This window comes from Podarcis gaigeae (genome assembly GCF_964106915.1).
Source record: "Podarcis gaigeae genome assembly, chromosome: Z".
Lineage (NCBI taxonomy): Eukaryota > Metazoa > Chordata > Lepidosauria > Squamata > Lacertidae > Podarcis > Podarcis gaigeae.
Window position 1 is genome coordinate 16,408,466 of NC_139691.1, and position 13,233 is coordinate 16,421,698.

The following is a 13,233-nucleotide window of genomic DNA, read 5'->3' on the forward strand; positions in this document are numbered from 1 at the left end:
TAAAGGGGGTCCCAAAGTCCAGGTGGCAAGGCCTTGGGGCGGGGTATATTTGGCCATTAGAGCCTGATGTTCAGCACCTATCCAGGCAGAGGATAAAGCAAAACCAGAGTGTCCCTTCTGGGGCCAACCTCAGCATTGGGGGGGGGGGCTGCTGTGATGGAGAATAAACACATGGACAAGCAAAGCAATATTTACACAGCTTCTGAATGCAAGCTTTTTTTATTGGCTCAACAGTCTTAGCACAAAAGGAAGGAATTTGAGCACAAGAGTTTGACACTCCATAACGTACTCGGTCTCTTTTAAGGCACCACCCACAGAGCACAAACAGAGGCTGCCCTCGAAAAGGGCATTCCATGGTAAGAGCAGGAATGACACCCCCACAGCAAGTCATCTCCCCACACGCTCCTCAGGTGCCTAGGAGGATGCTCTTTTAGGCATTTACAGATCCAGGTCAACAGGTAAAGCAGCAACAAAAAGATGGAGAAACTTCTGCAAGAGAGTTCTCTTTAAAAAGAGGCGGAAGTGGTTGCTGTTTGCAGCAGAGGATTTCGTGCTTCCAGAAGTCCACATCTCACTAAAGAGATCTTCATGCATCTCCCTCCATTATCCGCTCTTATCCATTCCCATAAACAAAACAAAAAATGGTTTGGAGCAATCCCATTAAAGCCTGGGAGTGGCCAGAGAGGCAAAGAGGTGTGGGGAGGTGAGACTGCACTAGACCAATTACCAACACAAAACTATGTTGAGGGTACATGTGACTGGACAGAAACAGAGACTGTGCAAAGCAACATGAGACAGGACCTCCCTCAAAAAGGTATCTCTCGTCAGCTGCTGAGCAGAAAAATGCAGTAGTGGTTCCTGGAATTGTGGGGGGGGGCTCTATCTTCACAAGTGTGCCAGACTTGTTGGGCTACATGGTTTTCCCTCAGAAACTGTCCAATCTTTCACCACAGATCAGAACTGTTCTAACACTGGTCCTCCAGCAGTCTGGATGCAGGAGGCATTTCAGAAAGACAGAGACACACCCCTGTGCTCCCACAGCCAAAAAAGGAGGAGGGTGGGGCTGCCGGTTCAGGTGGGACAATCCGTCTTCCTTGGTTTCACAGGCAGCTGCACCCAAACATCAAGTATTGCCCACCTCCCTAGGAAGATGCTTCCAGTGTTCCTGGCTGCACATGCAGTCAGGAGTGGGTCGTGCTGTTGTGTGGGTGCGACAAGATTAGTATGGGGTCATCAGGGGCTAATTCATGGGTACCCATTTCCTCAAAATTCCTTCCTTCCACACACCCATTTTCAGGGAGGCCACAGTCAATGGGATGGGAAGAAGCTGATCAGCCGCACTTGTTCTTTATGTGAATGGGATTGTGTTCAAGGAAGGGGTGGGAGACAGGCATCCTGAATCGGAAGGTGGAGTTTTGCATCCTTACAAATAAATAAATAAATAAATCACAATGATGGGATCCACTTTGTGGTTTGAAAACTCCCCGCCGCCAATACACAACAGAAGGGGGGGCGGATTATGCGCAATAGTAGGGGGGATTTTTGTCACTCTAATGCCTCTGGCTGAGAGAGAACATGAGCAACTCCTGACATTACTTTGAAAGGTCATCCACCCCACAAACATCTGTGTCTGACTCCAGCAGAACTGCTACATCAACTACTGAAATGGTAGAAATCCAAGAGGAGGGAGGCGGGCAAATTAATAAGAAAAGGTATGTGGCTATGCTTGGTGCCCAAGGAGCGGGCTAAAAGGTCAGGGCTGTTGAAAGGCCGCAAGGATCGCCAAAGGGAAAAGGACAAATGGAGAGGCCAGCAGAAAGCAGGAAAACTAGTTCTCCAAGCTTCCTCCGAGCTCACACCAAGCAGAATGCAGACCTATCCAGTCAGGGACTAGGAAGGAGGCAAGCAAAAACCAGACAAATGCAACTCTGGCAAAGGTGTCTTCCTCTTTCTCAGCTGGGCAAAGGCAAGACTTGCAGGGCACTCTCTGGCCTGTGAAGCTGCAAGTGGACACCTGCAAGGCCTCATTGGTGCTAGGCTAGGCATCAAATTTGTGGGGAATTGCAGTCAAATATAGCTAGAAAAACATAGGGCTAGTTAATGCATGAAGGGGTTATTATACTACTTTGTTCCTAGACTCAGCTAGGTCACATCCCTCACCTGGAAGTAAGTTAGGGTTCCTCCTTTGTGAGTTTACATGGTGAAGGAGAATGAACAGAAATAGGACATGCCTGAGCTTGCTTGCTACAAGCTCAGACTGTGTGCTTTAAGCTATTTCTGTATTTTGTAAACACCCTGTGTTCTTCTTGCTGCTGCATGGAATAACACATGAATCTAACCTTTGGTGTTTTGTAAGTAAAGCATTTAAACTTAGTAATGCTGTTTTCTGTCCGTTGCAAGAGGGGTAGAGAAGGGGAAGTGCTGTACACGGCTATAACAGGATATTTAAAAGGTCTTAAAACTTATGTCCCTCTTGCTTCACTGTGCTGCATGATTCTGTGATTTTAAACCCAGGGAGGTGTTTCTCTTGCTAAAGTGTGTTAAGTCCTGTGCTTTGGATCTAGGGACCCAGCCAAGTCTTTTATTCATTACTCCACACAGGTGATTTATATCTATTTTCCCCACAAAATTAACATCGCTTCCTACAAGTGTTACTCACTGTGAACAGGACAAGGTGACCGTGGCGGGGGCTGTGTTGTATGCTTTTTCAGTTCCAAAACATGAGAGAAAGGGAAACAAAGGGAAACAAAGAAATGTAGAGAGTTTGGAATCACTCCCAAGGATGTCCACTCCCCAAGGGGAAGTCAGGGCCAGCCCAACCTGTCAAGAGCACAGGAAAGAGATCAGAGCTGTGCTTCTTTTTAGAACACAGCTGGGGAACCTTTTTCAGCCTGGGGGCCAGGTTTCCTTCTGGGCATCCTCCTGGCAGCCACTTCCCAGAGATGGGTGAGGCAAAACATTAGGAAGAACTTTTTGAAGGCGAGAGTTGTTCGACGCTGGGATGGACTACCTTGGAAGGCGGTGGACTCTTCCTTTGTTGGATGTTTTTAAACAGGTTGGATGGCCACCTGTCTGGGATTCATCAGCTGTGATTCCTGCATTGCTGGGGGTAGGACTAGATGACCCTTGGGAACTTTCCAAGTCTACAATTCTATGATTCTATTAAAAGTGGGTGGAGCAATGGGTGCAAATTTTACCTTTGCACAGTAGGCTAATTTCTACAAATGCCCACACACCTCTCTCTATCCTCTGTGCAGGCAAGCAAAAAAGCACAGTCAGGCAGTGTTGTACCAAGATGGCTTGATGAGGTGTATGTTGAGGGGGCATAGAGACTATCAATCCATGGTAGGGAACACACTTTGCATGCTCACAGTCCCAGGTTCAATCCCTGGTACCTGAGGTGAACAAAAGGGTCTTAAGTAACAGGGCTGAGCACCTTGAGCCAGAAGAGTGGATCACGGATGGGGAACTTGGCAGCCCAACAAGACTCGTAGAATGTAGCTCAGCAGTACAGCATCTATTTTGTGTGCTCAAGGTCCCAGCTTCATTCCCCAATGACATCTCCAAGTAGAGCTAGGAATGTCCCCTACCTGAAACCCTGGAGACCCACTGCCAGTCAGTGTCGGCTATACTGAGCTAGATAGACCGATGGTCTGACGTGTTATAAGTAATCTTTCTAAGTTCTTATTCAGTTCAACCCATACAGAACCATGAGGACTAGGGTCTTTCTTTTATTTTTAGGTGAAATACAATAGCTCCATGGTAGAGCACCTGCTTTGTACACAGGTCTCAGGTTCAGTTCCCAGCTTCTCCATGTAAGTCTCTCCTAGACTCCCTGCCTGAAATTCCCAAGAGCCGCTGCCAATCACTGTAGATCATACTGAGCTAAATGGACCAATGGTATAAAGGAAACTTTCTATCTTCCCACTTAATTACTTCATGCTGGCTGAACAATTGGACTAGAATCTTTATTGGTGGGGGGGTGCAGCTCAGTGGCAGAGCACCAGATTTGCTTGCAGAAGGTCCCAGGTTCAATCTGCAGCAGTATCTCCAAATATAGCTGGGAAAGAGATACTGCCTGAAACCCCTGGAGAGTCCCTGCCAGTTAGTGTAGACAATAAGGAGCTAGATAGAACAATGGTCTGACTCACTACAAAGCAGCTTTTTATGTGGTTTTTTTAAAAAAAAAAACTGTTGAAAGGTTTTGGAACAGAGGGGTTTGTTTAAAGAAACTCTTCAGGATTCAGGAACATTCTAAAGGCAGCTTCTTAACTTCCATCATCCATTGACCACTGGAGCATGCTAGCTGGGGCTGATGGGAGTTGTAGTTCAACAGATGGGGGGGCACAGTTGCCCCATCCCTGGAGTAGACTGTAATGGGTCTAGATGGGGAAATGGTGTGACAGAAGGTAAAGCAGCTATCCACATGAGCCTAACCTCAGGGGCTCTGGGTGCCCCTGCGTCTCTCCAGTGTACCTTCCCCACGTGGTCCACTGTCTCTCAGGCCGCCCGGGTCTCAGCCTCAATCTTCTGCTCCCCGTGCATGTTCTCCACCTCCTGCACCTGGGCCACATTCTGCCGGATGGCAATCTCGGGGCCTCCGCTGTAGATTGTGCTTAAGTAAGTCCACGTCTCCTCGGAAATCTGCCCATAATCGGCTCCTGCCAAAAGAGCATAGGTAGCAGTAGAGAAAACACTGATGTAAGCTGGGCAGATCCAAACGGCTTCTGTCAGCAGCAAAATTTTCTCATAGCTTTGCTCAAAGCAGTAAAAGCATTATTAAACGGTGAGGGGAATTACTGCTATTATTAATAGACAACTTAAGAGCATTGCAAAAGAGTGTTTATAGTGCTGTACAGGAACTCTGTGAGGTAGGCTGCTACTCTTTCCACGCTGCAAGTTGCAGACGAGAAGCCCAGAGGGAACTAAGAACACAATAAGAGCCTGGCTGCTAGAGAAGACCAAAGGCCCATCTATTGAAGCACAGTGACCAGCCAGATGCCCCCGTGGGAAGCCTGTAGACAGGATCCAACTGCAACACCAGCTCTGCCCACTTGTGGTTCCCAGCCTCACTACTGGATCAGACAAGTGGCCCATCTAGTCTACCTTCCTGCTCTCACCGAAGTCAACCGGATGCCCCAATGGGAAGCCCATATGTAGGACCTCAGTGCCACACTCTTACATGTGTTCCCCAGCAACTGATATCCAGGAACATACTGGATAGCCTTACCCCTCCATGAATTTGTTTAGTCCTCTTTCTAAAGCCACTCAAGGTCCTCTCCCAAGCCCCATAATTTTCTCCTTTGCTTCAGCTTCACTAAGATCCTGTCTCTTGAGGGAGGCAGACAGAATGGAAAACAGGAAAGGGGGGGGGAGGCTGAAATAGCTGCTGTGAGGAGCCTTACCCTGCTTGACCTGCATGTGACCACTGCCTTTTGCCACAGCAATCTTGCTGTTGTCGATAGGTCCAGGCGGTTCTACAGGAAAAGAAGGAATACTAGTTAGCAGGTAGTACAGTTCAAAATTAAATTTGCCATAGTTCCATTAATTTATTCATAGCCCACTTTTCCTCCAAGTAGCTCAAGGTGGTGTATACACAGTTCTCCACCTCTCCCCAGTTCATCCTCACAACAACCCTGCGGAGTAGGTTAGGCTGAAAGAGAGTGACAGAGGCAGGTTTAGACTGCCAGGCTAGGATATGGCAGACCGGGACTCAAGTGCTATGAAGCTCACGGAGGACCTTGGGCCTAGTCTCCGACTGTCTGCCAAACTCTCTGCTGTGAGGGTAAAATGGGGAAAACCATTCCCATCACCTTACATTCATATAAAAGCTTTATCGCACTGTGACTTTGCCAGAACCACCATACTTGGACCGGGGCAGACGGGCTTGCTGGTTGGCCATCCCTACTGAATGAGAGAAACCCCCTCCCCTTCTGAGTCGCTTCCAAGGCACTTGGTGACAACCCTGTTCTCTCCCCATCCCTCCTTTTCCACTGCCAACTCCCCTCCCTGCCAGTCTTTACCGTTGTCCTTTCCTTTGACGAAGGCCTCCCACTCGCGGAACCACTGCATGCTTATGCAATAGATGACTCCAGGAGACTCTTCGGCCTGGAAGGCCTTGTTCAGCTGATGGGCAGAGGGCAAAGAGGGAATTACTGCTAAAGTCATTTGTTTTATCATGGCAGCTAAAGGCAGTGGTGGGTAGAAAACACCAACACTGCCACCAGCCACCAGCTTTTGTAGGTTAGTTTTCAAATCTTCCTTTTATGCTGAACTGTATTTTTAAGGGCTGGCATAAGCTTCCTTACAAGCCTCTGGAGCTGAAAGGCTTCTAAGGTTTGTGGATGTGTCTCCTGCATTTTATGGATTGTATTTTACTGAGCTTGCAGAGATTCGGAGCAGATCATTTGCTCTGTCACGAGGTGGATGCAGACAATGGCAGCGTCAAGGGTGGCTGCAGTTAGACTGTTCCCTCCCCAACCACCAAAGAAGCCATGGCGGAAGGAGAGTCTGACACCAGCTGCCTGGCCACTCAGTTTTGATTTGTGAGCATATTGCTCTTGGTGTATCTGTTGTGTTTTATGAACATCCTCAGCTGCTTTGAGGACTTGTCAAAAAGTGGGGTATAAATCTACCAAGCAAACACATGAAATCAAAGCTGCAGACACCTTAGGGCAGAGGAAGGAATCCGTTGCTTGCAGCAAATTAACATGCTTGATTCTGAATGTCATAAAAAGAGATTGTGTCCATTGCCAGTCAGCAGAATCCATAACTGAGCCGCAGCATTCGTTTGTTTATTTAATAAAATTTATATACTGCCTGACTACAAAAAAAACCCTCAAAGCAGTTCACAAAAAATATAAAACGATAAAGTTATCACAAAGAAAAATTTGCAACAATAATTGGAAAAATTAAAATAATAGACTAAAAACAGATTTAAGACTCACATCAACTTTCTAAATATCTGGGCAGGCTTGTTTTTAGCAGAGAAGAGCACAGTGAAGGCACCTGCTTGATACCAATAGGCAGTTGAGTTCTAAAGTTTAGGTGCTGCCACACTAAAGGATTTAGTTGTTACCAATGCAGAATGGGTCTTATGCAGCAGCTTCCAGATCAAGCATAAGGGAAGCCCCACATAAGGTGCACTAGATGGAATGACACTGACAGCTAGTGGTACTACTTTGTACTACCACTATGTTTCCCCACCCCAGCAGGCCTATCTGCTGTGGGAGTACCTTGATGAAAGTGTCGATTTCGATCTTCCTCCTCTTGGCCAGGGCTTCGATCTCCACCTGGCACACTGAACACACGTAGAGGTGGTTGACAGCTGGGCCGCCACCAAACCTGAACACAAGAGGAGACTGAAGCATAACCACAGAGGCAATGGGGGGGGGGGGAGACCAAGCACACCAGCACCACATGCCCAAATACTCCAAGTATTTGTGGTGCAGACCGCTTTTAAAAAAATAAGAAGACATTCCTTGGGTTCATCCAGGTTTAGTGAAATGTGTGGATCTCCAGAGGTTGTTGGACTCCAATTACTACTAGCCCCAGCCAGCACAACCCAATGGTCAGGGGAGCCTGGTGCCCTCTAGAGCAGTGTTGAGTCCCTAGAAGTGGGTGGACTTCAACTCCCATCAACCCCAACCAGTATAGCCAATGATCAGGTTTGATGGGAGCTATAGTCCAGCAACATCCAGAAGGCCAGCAACATCTGGAAGTTTCCCCATTGCTGACAATCAATTCTGAGGCCATCAGCAACAGAACTGCTATGCAGGTGTAGTACAGCTTTGCAGACCTTTATTTCTCTTATGTTGTGCCTTCTAGTGGCACTTCCCAGAGGGGAAAAGACTAGGCACCTGCCCTAGCTGGATTACAATCAGCAGTTCAACACATGAGAGGTTATATTGGAGGAAAGGGAGACAAAAGCAAAAGGGAGAAAAATAGAAACCAGATGCCGAAAGCTTCACAGAAAAAATGGGCACCAAGAAGGAATTTGAAGGGTCAGAAAGCCTGCATTGTGTTTGTGCTCTTGCCCCAGCTGTAAGTTTTCAACTTGCTCTCCACTTACCCTAGGGACTAGGTACTTGATTTTACTAAAACAAAATGAAACAATACACCCCCACCCCCAAACTTACTCCCCTTACCTGTTGTAGAGATACTCCCAGACGTTCTGGGGAAGAATCACCACCAGGTCATCGATATAATGATATTTATTTGGAGGGATGCCTGCGAGTAAATGAAACAGAGAAGAGGTAATGAAAAACAAGGTACCTTCTGGGTAGTTGCTAACACACCTGCAGAACACAAGGAACCACACGGGCTGTGCATGTCTGCCACCGGACATTTAAATTGTGTGGCTTCTGAGAGGAAAACTGGCTAGCTAGAAGCAGAAGCCAAGCAGATCCCTGCCTCTCAGCACAGCACCGAGTAACATTCCCTCAAGTGAGCCCTCCCTCCCCGCCCCCTCACCTCCATGGGAGCAGAGGAAGGTATGGTTGGTGATGGGGCCTGGCTCCGCAAAGGTGTTGAATTTGTTGAGCCACTCCCGAGAGATGTAGAACTGGAGCAGCCCAGGTTCCTTCATGGTCGCCAGCGAGACCACTTTCTGCCGTTCCCGCACAGCCTCCTCGCTGCTCTTCCTGGAGGAAGATTATGAGGAAAGCGCAGAGGGTGGAGGCGTCAGTATGAAGCAGCAGGAGCCACCACCATGCAGATGATGGGGCTGTTCCGTGTTTAACTGCAAATCACGGGGGGTTCTTTCCTACAATGCTGCCTCATCATAATTATTACAATTAATTACCTGCCCTTCATACTAGGGTCCAGGGGTGGGTTGCAACAATTAAAATCCTATACTAAAAACAGCTGGCAGTCATAGAAATAAGCTGGATCCTAGAAACTGAGCCAGACTCTTGGTTCATCTAGCTCAGTATCGTCTACAATGATCAGCAGCAGCTCTCCAGGTTTTCAAACAGGAAGTTCTTCTCAGTCCTACAAGAGAGGCCATTGGGGACTGAACCTGGGACTTTCTGTATGCAAAGTAGATGCTCTGCCAGTGAACTATGGTCCTTCTTCTATAAATAAAGTTAAGATTCTAGTCCTCGTGGTTCTAAATAAAGAGCTTATTTAAACAGGAAGCTGCATTATACCAAGGCAGCCCATTGGTCCACCTAACTCATGGTTATCTACAGTGGCTGGAAGCAGCGCTTCAGGATTTCAGACAGGAAGGGAGTCCCCAGGCCTACCTGGAGATGTCGGGACTGAACCTGGAGCCTTCTGCATGCAGGACAGGTACTCTGCCTCTTCGCCACTCCACTTTAAGGGGAAAGTGGAATTCACCAAGGAAATTCAAACTTCTAAGTTGGTTTCCATTGCAGTTCATTTGCATCCAAGTTAATTCCTATTTCTGCTACCTTGTTCTACTTTTGCATTGTTAAACTTTGTTTTGTAAGTGTCTAAGGACTAGAATTACATAAATTTGAATCTTCCTCCCAGGGAAACACTCTCTCCTCAAGCTCTTCAGCCATCTCTAAAAAATGCTAGTTTCCCCAGCAAGGGCCAATTACTTTCAAACATCTTACCTGTAGAACAAAACATAGGCCTCTGCATTCTGTACAACTGTTTCGTGGACCTCCGTGACGTACTGATCATCAAATTCGTACCATTGGCCATTGATTACATTCTGGCAATATGCGATGTAGTGCCCACCTTTTAAGAATGCAAGATTGAAAAGAGTCCCAAGTGAATGACCTTGAATATTGGTATCAAAAAATCATGGCATGTGAAAATAGCACCAAATCTTACATTGGATGTAAGATGCACCACTTTAGATACAAAACACCCACCCACCCCACTCACACACGAAAACAAAGATCACCACAGCCAATCACAAACAAACGATCACACCCTAGGCCAACCCCAAACTCTCTCACCACCAAAGGAACACAAGTGAACAACACAAACAACGCTGACACCAAACTCTACATACATTAAGCATAATAGAAACACCACCACCTGACCCCACCCCCATCCATCTTCCCTCCCTCCACCCCCTTTCTTTTTCCTTTTTTTTTCCTTCTCCCCCTAATGCCTCAACAAATGAAACGGATTTGTAAAAATGTTACATGGGGGAAAAAATACGAGGCATTACACTTCTGTAAAACAAGAAAATCCTAAATAAGATATAAAAATATATATATAACTGTAATAGAATTTTTTTTTGCACAATTTGAGATTTCAACTAGGGCTAGAACCTCCAGACACTTTTCATATAATTTAGCAGTCTGTTATTACATATACAACAAAATCATTTTCAAGACAACCTTCAGAAGAAGCCTGGCAAATTTGGAACTATACTTGATAATCAGATAATAGTAATATTCTTTAGGCGGAGACAACTTATATTCTCACTTTTTTGTTTCATAACTTGAACTTTGTTGTTTTAACCCATTTGTAAACCCATGTGTCCCTATTTTAGTTTCGTTTTTCATCTTTTAACTCTCATCTGTTTTTTAAAAAATAATTCTAATTAAAGATTTTCTTGATTTACAAAAATACGTGCAATGTCTCTTTTTCAGGTTGTAAAGTCTTTTCTACAGTCTTACATTTGATATGAGACATTTATGTTGTATACAGTATAAGGTCAGGGAGGAAGAGGAGAGAGGAGAGGTGGGGTGGTGAAACTTGTATTCTTTTCTATAGTGTACGTGTGGGGTTTTGTGTCAGCATCAACTGGGTAGATTCTCCTTCTATTCACTTATTCCATTTCCTTGGTAGTAAGAGGGATTAGGAGGGCCCAGCGTGTGGTTGGTTGTCTGTAATTGGCTGCAGTGAGGTTTGTTTGCATTTGTGAGTGGGGGAGGGATTGTTGAGTCAAGTAAGTCATATTTATTTGTATGCTGTCGGTGGACTCTTCTTGTTGTCTTGTTGAGCTGTGTATGTGATCATGTCAGTTTCGGTCAGTTGGTTAGCTTTTCTGGCACGGCTATTTCTCATACGATTTGCTACCAGTGGTCCATGTTCACTCCTGACAGGTCTCTCCAGTGCCTGGCTATGATGCTTCTGGCTGCTGAGAGTAGGTGGTTATAAGCTTTTTATAATGTGAGTGGACAGTAATATCTTGGAAAACGTTCAGTAGGGCCAGTTCTGGGGTGACTTCTAATACCTGTTCTGTTATTTTGCATATTTCTTGTATGACTGCCGTCCCAAAGGGTTGGATTTGGGGGCATTCTCACCACATGTGGAGGTACAGTCATACCTCGGGTTGAAGTAGCTTTGGGATGAATATTTTCGGGTTGCACTCCATGGCGACCCAGAAGTAAAATGACGTCATGCGCATGCACAGAAGTGGCGAAATGCGACCCATGCACACGCAGTGATGTCTTACGTTTACTTCAGGATGCGAACGGGGCTCCGGAACGGATCCCATTCATATCCAGAGGTACCGCTGTATGTGCCTGTAGAAGCACAGCCTCTCCAGCATTTTGGTGAGGTTCCTTGGTGTATCATGGTAGTTAGGTACTACCTGTAAGTAAGTTTCAGAGTGAGTTCTTTTCTTTTGGCTGAGATGGATTCAAAGGGAGGTTTAGACCACATTCTAGTCCATTGGGTGGAGTTAATTTCATTGTTGTGCTCCCATTGTTCTTTGATTGCATCAAGGGGGGTTGTGGGATTTTGGAGCAGTATTTTGTATATTGTGGATACCATCCCCTTGCTGTGTTCTTCTGCTGTCCAGAGGTTTTCAAAGGTGGACAAGGGCCTAGTGGATGCTGAGTCTATGGATTGTTTAAGAAGTCATGTACTGTAGTTGGTGATTAGCCAGGGTATTTGTCTTGTATTTCTTGTGTCAATATGAGTTTGTTATTTTGGTAGAAGTCTGCCAGGCAGTGGAGGCCTTTGGTTTGCCTGTTTTTTATCTGGAGGTTGCATGTTGGAATAGTGGGTTGTTATAACTGTTCTCTTTGCTTTATATATATTATAAAATGAAACAGAAAATATTTGCCCACCCCAAAAAAAAAAATTGTGGCACATTGCTTTAATAGAAAACCTCACAGAAAAGGGGGAATGGCCAGGGATCAAAAGCATACAGGCTAAGTCTATAGCTACATAGCATTGTTTTATTGAGGATACAAGAGTCAATGGAAATAGCTGCCCCACACCTGCAGCAAATTATCATTTATGGTTACAGCCATAACATTTGGTTTGGGAGAAGGGTAGCCTGGAACCTGCTAGGAAGATGCTTATGAATTTGAAATTGTCAACATGTTAAGGCTTTATTTATCTGCCTGCTCAGTTCTTCCAGCTGGTTATGCAATAGGAGGTGATTTATTTGCAGTGATCCTTGACCTGGCTTTATGTTTTGTAACTTGTTTTGTACTGATTGAAATAGCTCATTTTCACATTTTCAATTTATAAATATTATTTTTTTGGCGGAGGTGAAGAAAGGGAGATTAACTCACAGGCACTTTTAATAACATAAGAGCCCTGATAGATCAAACCAATCACCCATCTAGTCCAGCAACCTGTTATCCCAGTGGCCAAACAGATCCCCCAATAGGAAACCTGCAAGCAGAACCAGAGCCCAGGAGCCTTCTTCTCTACTGTAGTTTCCAGCAACTGGCTTTCAGAAGCATTGCTGCCTCCAACTGTGGAGGCAGAGCAAAGCCATATTGGCTAGCAGCCATTGATAGCCCCCATCCTCCATGAATTTGTCTAGTCCTCTTTTAAAACCATCCAAGTTGGTGGCCATTACTATCTTCTGAAGGAGCAAGTTCCACAGTTTAACTCCATAATTATCTGGCTAATCTTTATTTACGAGAAGTGCTCATCACACACAACACATAAGTCATTCCAGGCTGCAAGCTCCCTCCAGGCAAAGAAGAATGGGAAGAGGGACAGACAACTCACTGCCAGCTGTGCCATGGTGACAAATCACAGAGAGGAGGTCATAGGTGGTGATCTGCGAGATGCTCTCCTTGGCCAGGAAAGGCCGGAGGTCCAGCCCCTCCAAAGGGAAAGAGACGTGACTGTTGATTTTGAAGGAGTACATGACCTCATGTCGGAAACGCTTCAGGTGAATGCACAAGATCTAGGAGAAAAGGCATCAGAGCTCAGAAAGGGACTTGCGGATGGGCAAGTTCAAACCCCTCCAGACAGCCCTCATAGGGCTTATCCTAAGATACATTCAGCCAGGGCTGTGTGTGCATGGCATCATAAAGCCACCATAAACTAAAA

General features: G+C 45.9%; 1 protein-coding gene across 5 annotated transcripts in view; it reads right to left on the reverse strand.

Moving 5' to 3' along the window:
- Nucleotides 1–13,233, reverse strand: part of USP20 (ubiquitin specific peptidase 20) — a 41,376-nt gene that overhangs the window by 1,395 nt on the left and 26,748 nt on the right. For 4 of the 5 annotated variants that reach the window (XM_083722133.1, XM_083722132.1, XM_083722136.1 and 1 more), the window contains exons 17-24: nt 12,907–13,087; nt 9,582–9,708; nt 8,473–8,642; nt 8,148–8,229; nt 7,236–7,344; nt 6,024–6,126; nt 5,406–5,477; nt 201–4,661 (exon numbers count right to left, since the gene is read on the reverse strand). In XM_083722133.1, coding sequence (XP_083578259.1) covers nt 4,501–4,661; nt 5,406–5,477; nt 6,024–6,126; nt 7,236–7,344; nt 8,148–8,229; nt 8,473–8,642; nt 9,582–9,708; nt 12,907–13,087 — 1,005 coding nt within the window. In that variant the 3' untranslated portion in view covers nt 201–4,500. Of the gene's footprint in view, nt 1–200; nt 4,662–5,405; nt 5,478–6,023; nt 6,127–7,235; nt 7,345–8,147; nt 8,230–8,472; nt 8,643–9,581; nt 9,709–12,906; nt 13,088–13,233 lie in introns of those variants that run through there. The other variant, XM_083722134.1, reaches the window with a different exon arrangement.